The sequence below is a fragment of the Chiloscyllium plagiosum genome, chromosome 26 (assembly GCF_004010195.1).
Source record: "Chiloscyllium plagiosum isolate BGI_BamShark_2017 chromosome 26, ASM401019v2, whole genome shotgun sequence".
Lineage (NCBI taxonomy): Eukaryota > Metazoa > Chordata > Chondrichthyes > Orectolobiformes > Hemiscylliidae > Chiloscyllium > Chiloscyllium plagiosum.
This window is the reverse complement of record NC_057735.1, coordinates 28,958,161-28,966,706: the sequence shown is the minus strand read 5'-3', so window position 1 is coordinate 28,966,706 and position 8,546 is coordinate 28,958,161. Positions and strand designations below refer to the sequence as shown.

The following is an 8,546-nucleotide window of genomic DNA, read 5'->3' as shown; positions in this document are numbered from 1 at the left end:
TTTAGAGACAGACCCTCTTTCCTGTCTGGAAACTTTCTACCCCAACTCTCCATCATTCCCAAGCGCAAGTTGCTCGGCCCAGGAACCAGTGGGAGAGTTGTCAGGCTGATGACGTCTGGCATCCATAACTGGTCACACTGCACCCATAGCTCCATGCTGTGTGGTCTAACCTTCGTCCCACCATTTGGAAAGCAGCAGTGTAAACAACTTTTCATGAGCTCCAGTAGCTTGCTTTCAAACGTGTAGCAATTTCTGCCTCAGTTGTTGCTTTTAAAACAGTTCTTCTCTCACTTTAGTCCACAAACAAAATAAAATCAAAAGATTTACAGTAACCACAATGAATTTTGGTTGCCAGTGCTATGCTCACACAAGCTTTAGTTAGTTTATTTTGTTAGGACAAACACCCCCACCCTCCCAACTGTACCTCCCACCTTCCCTCCACTGTACTTCCCACCTCCCCATCCTGAGCTTATATTGGATTATGGTTATTCAGCCTCATGTTAATGTATCACCATTGTATTTAGAAATAAGTCCAACGATGATGAATTGTGTACTCCTTTAAACACCTGGCCAAAACATAACTGGATGCATTGTGTATTACTCTGTTAAGGCTTACAGTGTATTCGAATCAGATCAAATTAAACATCTTTATAATTATGTATTCCAATATTTTGAGATAGCAGTTACACCAGGAAAACTATATTTTTACTGTCAATCCGCAGTCACTTTTTGTGTCTAGCAAGTGAAAATGATGTTTTCAATCTTTAAAACATAGGCTTCATACAGACAATGTTTTAGTTGAAGATGTGTGGAGAGGATGATTAATGAAACAGTTGCTTTGGAATCGAATTCTCCTCCTAAGTGACCAACTGATAAATATACTGGAAGTACCTGACCATTGTGAAGAAGTAGATTTTTCCAAAATTGAACAATTTGGTACAAAATGAGTTGTCCATGAAACATTTCTTGTGGAAATTTAGTCTTCCTTTTATTTATGCAGCCAAGGGCCACCCAGCTCCGATTAAAAAAACACATTAATCAGGAAATACAAGTTTATATCCTAAAATTTCTTTATAAACTCAGATGCAGAGCCCTGATAACATGATGCATTACATTCCTTTCAATGTCACTACATCCTTTCTGATGTTCAATTGCCAGATTGTTGCACAATAGCTGAAATTTCTACATTCATATAACTGCAGAAAATATTTGCTTATATTCTATTTCTCAAAAATATAGGCATAATTTGCCTTGCACTGTCTGAAAACAAACTGATCAAATTAATAATTGTGCAGGTGTGGAAGGACCATTTAGTCATACAAATTTGACCTCTTAGTTAGCTACCATTTGCAAGAACAGAGAATATATTGACTAGCTGATAATAGCAGTAATATTGAACAGAGCATGAAGACCTCTTTGGAGTACTGTATGTTTTTTGGAGTCTGTTGATTAACTGCCAAAATTATTTGCATTGTTCAGCCATAATTTATCTGAATTATAAAGAAATAAATAATGACTAATTCCTTCCATTAAAGAGATGTCCCAAAGAAAAAAAAGTTAAAAATATATCTTTTACTGGGATGAATTACTAGCAAGAAGCAGTATATTACTTAAAATAGAAATATTTATTCTATTAAATGCGTCTGTTTGATCCTCAATTTGTTGCAACTGTTCAGAAGAGAGCAAGACAAGATCCTGTCAGTAGAAGACATCACGAGATATTTTTCTCTCTTGTTGAGGAGGTAGACAAAAGTCTGCAGTGTCATGGAAGGCATTGGGAAAATCATTGGGCGCATAGATGATCTTACTCGAAGTTCACCAGTGCATTAGGTCTCAGAACAGCAATAAGCTATCCTATCTGGTATCAAGATTAGAGTGGTGATGGAAAAGCACAGGAGGTCAGGCAGCATCCAAGGAGCCCTTCATCAGGAGCCCTTTTCCAGCAGCACTCTGATCTTCAGCATCTGCAGCCCTCACTTTCACCATCCTATCTTGTATAACCACCCAGCGCAGTGCCACTGAGTTGACCTGTTTCAAGCAGACAAAAATTCTTAGGTTTCCATTTGATTACATTTTCAAGGTGTTAGAACTGCTAAACTATGAATATCAAACCATTTTAAATCACTGGCTAAATTGCTGTTTAATTGAGTTTATTAATTCATCCATAGGATAGGTTCAACACACAAAGAATCAGGAAATTGAAAATGTCACTATATTTTGTGCTGTATAAATAGCAGTTGGCTAATCACAGACTTGTGAAAGACAGACAGAAAGATATTTTGAGACTTTTTGGTTATTTTATTGGGTTCAGCACAAGAGTGGCATTAAAAAGTTACACCACAACAAAGGTTAAAACTAAAAAAAAGTTTATTAGAATCCAACAATCTGTCATTTGTCAAATGGACATTGATTTCTTGTAGATTCCACATTCTGAGAATTAATTTTAATGGTAGTGTTGTAGCCAGTACATTTTTTTTGTAAGTAAAGCAAATGTTAACACTGGCTCTGCAGTGTCAAAGTATTTATTTGTGAGACTGCAGAGAGTGAATGTAAGTTGAAATCTGGGATGAGTTGTTCATGCTGATTGTTATGAAGTGATTCTGCTTAGTCTCCTATTCCAGCATTAAAGCTGTGGGTAGGTGCTGTTGTTTAATAACTTTGATTCAAACCTGTTATTGCAACCAACTGAGGAGGTTAGAAGTGGAAGATTCATAAAGTGATATTGTTTCCCTGCCTGAAGCAGGTAATCAATAGATTTCTTCAAGTTTTCCAATTTTACCAAAACGTAAAACACAGAAATGAATGACTTTGTACATCATAATTTCAATATATATATATATATATATAACCTGCAGTTAGAAAATAGCAACAATCACATTTTTAAGATATTGCACAGTGACATCATCACCAGAACTGTAATATAAAACCCCATTTCCCTTCCCAAGAACTGCACTCGTTTTTAATTTACAAATTGTTTTAATCTTCATGCAGTTTGCAAGTGTAGTTTCTTTGCTTTAAGATCTCTTCCACAGTCCCAGAGAAAATACCTTGTTTCAATCTAACTTACGAATCAGATGTATTTTGTTGTAACAAATTATGTCAATACACAACAGTATCATTAGGCAGTGACGTGAATATTAAGTTGTAGTGCACTGGAGATTTTCATGCTTTCGCCATCTGATGGTTTGTGTTTGATATATTGCTTTGCACATCCACAAATCCCATTCTTTGCCTGCGTTTCCTTTGTTCTGTCATCTATATAAAACAAATGATAGATTATAATTTCTTAAAATCTAAAACATTGTTTAGTGACAACATTTGCACTTGATTGTATCAACCACTTGCTTATCATAATAGTTTTTGCGCATTACACTTTATTAGGGGAAAATAAATTAAACAAATTTTTAAATTCTTTGTTACAATTTATTTGGCCAACTTCTTATTCTTAAAGAAGGCAGATAGAGAGAAATGGCTGCTTGGGAAATGAGCACGTATAAAGTAATTTATAACAGAGAAAGTATACACAGCATAATTATTCTGGCATTTTACAGCACAAAAATTGGGTGGATTCTAAATTTCCTAGTGAGGTTGAGAGTTTGACATTTAAAGTTCACAGTTTACAGTATTATGTCAATTTGAATTCATACAAACTGAAAGATTATACGGGAAGAGAATAGTTCAAAACATCCACTACCAGTTGTGATGGCTGGAATATCATGGTCAGAATCCTCCAATACCTCTATGTAACCATGTAAACTCTTGAAAAGGGTCAGAAGAAAAGGAAATCCAGAGCAATAAGCGAAAAATACTTGGAAAAATTACTTTGATTTCATCATATGCAAATTTGTCCTTTGATACAATAAATTGGATAAATACATGCCTGTTCTTTTAGTTCTGTAAGTTGGTTTGTGAGGTTTGTTACAAGTTTCATTGTCAAGAACAATTTGTCCTGTAGATTTCGAAGTTCATTTTGTTCTCCTTCTCCTTCGTTGCTGACCAGAGACATAGCACGCATACGTGGAAACCAATCCAAATTTTTAGTCTACAAAAAGGAGTAAAAAAACAGCAGGTGTTCTGGTTATCTATATTCCTGGATTGCACAAAATGTTTGGCATTTGTTATTACATTTAAACTTCCAGCGTGAACGAGGCACGTTGAAAGAAAATAACTTGCACGTGTTAGTGCCTTTCATTTTCTTAGGAAGATATTCCAAAGTTTTTCATAAACAATTAACTATTTTTGATCGATTCTGTTGAAAGCTCAGATCCAAAATATTAATTTTGGTTTTCTCTCCACAGATGTTGTCTTATGTGTTGAGTATTTCCAACTGTATTTTTTCTATTTTAAGTATTTTCGAAGTGTGTTCACCATTGCAGGTAAATGTGGCAGTCAAATGTCATACAGCAAAGTTCCACAAACAGTAAGGAAATGAATCAGCAGATAACCTCTTTTAATGTTGCTGGTCGAGCAATAAATGACAGGACGGACACAGATAGAACTCTCATTTAGTCAAATTTTATCTGGAATATTTTAAACCACCCAAGCAGGCAAATAGGTCCTTGGTTTAACATCACAATCAAACCCATCAATATTGTGGAATTCTGTCAGTACAAAATAGATAGCTAACTAGCTAGCAGCCAAGTTCAGAAAGTAATAGAGAAGGAAAATGGAGCATTGACCTTTATTTCTAAGGAAATTGAGTATAAAAGTAGGGCTGTGTTGCTAAAACTATACAACACAATAGTAAAATAATATTTGCATTAGCAAGTGTCAGGCAATGACTATCGCCACCAAGAGAGAATCTAATCTATCTCCCTTTGTCATTCAACAGCAATATTACCACTGAATTCCCCCAACATCAACATCCTCAGAGACCAGAAATTCAACTAACCAGTCACATTAATATTATGGCTTTGGTAAGTCAGGAGCCAAACTGGTGGCACATCTTAACATTCAATTCCTTCACCACCAGGATACAACGGCAGCTGTGTGTACGAACTACAAGGTATAATCAAGCTGTCAAGGCTCTTTGACTCATCTTCCAACACTATGACCTCATCAGCTACAAATATAAAGCTTAATGTATATAGGATAACATCAACTGAAAGATCCCTTCCAAGTCAAATGTTATCCTGACTTGGAAATACATTGTGGAGGAGCCAGTGTTGGACCTGGGTGGACGAAGTTAAAATTCACACAACACCAGGTTAAAGTCCAACAGATTTATGTGGAAGCACTAGCTTTCGGAGCGCTGTTTCTTCAGCAGGTAGCTGTAGAACAAGATCATAAGACACAGAATTTATAGCAACAGATTACAGTGTCATGCAACTGAAATGATATATTGAACAAAGCTAGATTGCTGACATATCTTGCAGTGGTTGCCATGACAGGGTTGTACGGTGTTCTGGTCCATGTTGTCCTGAAGGCTGGGCAGTTTGCTGCGAACAATGGTCTGTTTAAGGTTTGGCAGTTGTTTAAAGGTGAGAAGTGGTTGTGTAGGGAAGGTCTTGGCAAGGTGCTCATCCTCATCAATAATGTGTTGCAGGCTGCGAAGAACATGGCATAGTTTCTCCACTCCCAGGAAGTATTGGACAATGACGGGCACCCTATTGGTCAGAGGTGTCAGGCAAGACGTGTCATAGTGTCGACATGGATACCACCATTACACGTAAGGACACTACCCACCATGTACTCATGTGACTTGGCCAATGTTGGCTTTCTCATACGTTGCAGGCAAGGACGCCTTGAGGCATGGTACATTAGCGAGGCCAAGCAGACTCTACAACAACGGATGAATGGACACCGCGCAATAATCGCCAGACATGGGTGTTCCCTCCCAGTTGGGGAACACTTCAGCAGTCAGGGACATTCGGCTTCCGATCTTCAGGTGACCATCCTCCAAGGCAGACCTCGGGATACGTAGCAATGCAGAGTGGCCGAGCAAAGGCTGATAGCTAAGTTCGGTACCCATAAGGATGGTCTCAACTGGGACCTTGGGTTCATGTCACACTACAGGTGACCCCCTACACACTCACACTCACAGGTTTGTACTCCATCACACTCATGCACACATGCAAACAGACACCTTCTCGCGCACACGCTCACATGCACACACTCACACTCTCTCTCTTTTATGCATACGTGCACATATATAAGTCTGTGGGGTGAATTTGAATTTGCAGAATTATATTTGCTGATACATTCAATTTTGCTCAAAAAGCACACAATCTGCAGGCAGTCAATCCATGTAATATTTTATAACTTTCTACTTTGGAAATAGAACCAGCCTGACTCAAGATTAGGATACAGACAGACTCTAACCTCACACTTTAATGCATTGGTCTGAGCTGAGATGTCACCTTTTGTTCATAAAACCTTAAGTCATTTGAGAATGTGACTGAAAAGAAGTTCTGGGATTTACATATTAATGAAGCAAGGTGGGACTGAAGGGCCTGTTTCTGTGCTGTACATCGCTATGACTCTTTGAAAACCTGCAAACCTTTCTACACGATGAAAGACTTAACAGCAATCTAGGTTTGTTCAATATATCATTTCAGTTGTAATCTTCTGGTTTAAATTCTGTGTCTTATGATCCTGTTCCATAGCTATCTGATGAAGGAGCAGCGCTTCAGAATCTAATGCTTCCAAATATACTTGTTGGACTATAACCTGTTGTTGTGTGATTTTTAACTTTGGAAATATATTGCCATTCCTTCACTGAGGCAGGATCAGAGTTGGGAATTGTGTTCCAAATGGCACTGAGAGTGTACCTACATCAAAAGGAATGCAGTGGTCAGAGAGGACAATGAATGACCAAACTCTCAAAAGACAATTAGAAATGGGCTGTAACTGCTGGCCTCACCAGTGGCATCCACATTCATATATGAATACAAAATAAACCTAGATTAGTATATGAAATGGGAAGTAAGAATAAGAAGAAATGAAAGATGGCATTTTATTGTTTGTCCCATTGACTTGAGCAGTTTTAAATAGAGCACAAACTACGATTGCTGATTTTCAGTTTGGAGTTGGCATTGATTATTCGTTGTTCAACTATCATATGGTCAGCTATAGAATAAACCTTCCGTCAACTTGGCTAACTCAGAAGAGGGCTTAATGCATTAGTCTGATTTTTTCCACTGTCTAAAATAAGTATTTTGTGGCGGTTTTCACAGAGTTAGGGACACTTTTTTGTACCCCTGGTCATACACAAAATCATTTCAGCTAACAGAAAAAAATATCATCAAGTACCTGGCATGAGCTGGATGGGAACCAAGGTCCAGGAGGTCATAGAACTTCAGGCAGATTTTTCCATGATTAAGTATACAAATTTATGTAGCTGTGAGTTGTATTGAGTGAGCTTCAAGATTAAATCATATATAAATCGCTTAATTAATACATTACCTTTATCATTTGAGCAACATAGCTCTCTGGACCTGTATATTCAGTCTTTTTTTTGACATGAACCAATACAATGAAGTATAAATAATTCCAAATGTTGTGTTCATTGTTAATGTGCTCTTCAAATGATACAGTCTTGTTATCAAACTTGTCACGCTCAAGGCCTGCACAAAACAAAATCAGACATTACTTCCAAAAAAAAATTACCAATCCTGGAAAATAGTTGTTCAAATTGTGGAATATTTCTTGATCTGCAATTTTATGTCCCGCTGAGCTAATGTGGCTCGATTCCACTGTGGCAGGAAATTCAAGAATAAAGCCATATTCATTGTCACAACGGCAATTTTAAAAATTCAAATAGGGGCATTTCTCAATGTCCACCTGCTCATTTCGAGAAAAGAAATGGCAGCAAACAATTATGGTGACTGGGAAGTTCCATTAACATGTGGTGGATCAGGGGGTGAAAAGTAATACTTGCATTGCCTACTGGTGGAGCACTGAAATGTATTTGAATTTTTGTTGCTAGGAATTCATTGTGTATTACATAGGAAATGATATCACCAACCCAAAGAAACCCAAACATATAAATAGAAAGCATGAATCATCAGCAGTGCTTCGTCCGGAGGCTCACTGAAGATGTTACCAAGTATGGTGATGAAACGTCTGAAAATGAACCATCCAGTTCAGCGAGCAAACCTACATCCACATATAAAAATGTTTTATAAGCCTCATATAAATGGGGTTCTGGCTGATTTTTGTCTGAAATTACTGAAATAAAACCACAGTGGGGTGGAAGATGAGGACCAGAGGGTTCTGTCCCTGTTGCGATTGGAGAAACATTAGGGAGACAGGACACCTACTCACAGAGCGCTTCAGAGAACATCTCCAGGACATCCTTACCAACCAAACCCACTGGCCCATGGCCGAACACTTCAACTCCCCCCTCCCATTCTGCCGAGGATATGCAGGTCCTGGGCCTCCTCCATCTCCACTCCCTAACCACTAGATGCCTGGATGAAGAATGCCTCACCTCCCACCTCGGGACCCTCAAACCCCATGGCATCAATGTGGATTTCACCAGTTTCCTCATTTCTCCTCCCCCCACCTTATCCCAGTTCTCACCTTCCAACTCTGCACCGCCCTAA

General features: G+C 38.1%; 1 protein-coding gene across 2 annotated transcripts in view; it reads right to left on the bottom strand.

Moving 5' to 3' along the window:
- Positions 1 to 2,275: 2,275 nt before the first annotated feature.
- The window catches only part of itpr3 (inositol 1,4,5-trisphosphate receptor, type 3), a 274,637-nt gene continuing 268,366 nt past the window's right edge, over positions 2,276 to 8,546 (bottom strand). For both annotated transcript variants that reach the window (XM_043716798.1, XM_043716799.1), the window contains exons 56-58: positions 7,405 to 7,565; positions 3,881 to 4,042; positions 2,276 to 3,255 (exon numbers count right to left, since the gene is read on the bottom strand). In XM_043716798.1, the coding sequence (XP_043572733.1) occupies positions 3,163 to 3,255; positions 3,881 to 4,042; positions 7,405 to 7,565 (416 nt within the window). In that variant the 3' untranslated portion in view covers positions 2,276 to 3,162. The remainder of the gene's footprint in view (positions 3,256 to 3,880; positions 4,043 to 7,404; positions 7,566 to 8,546) is intronic.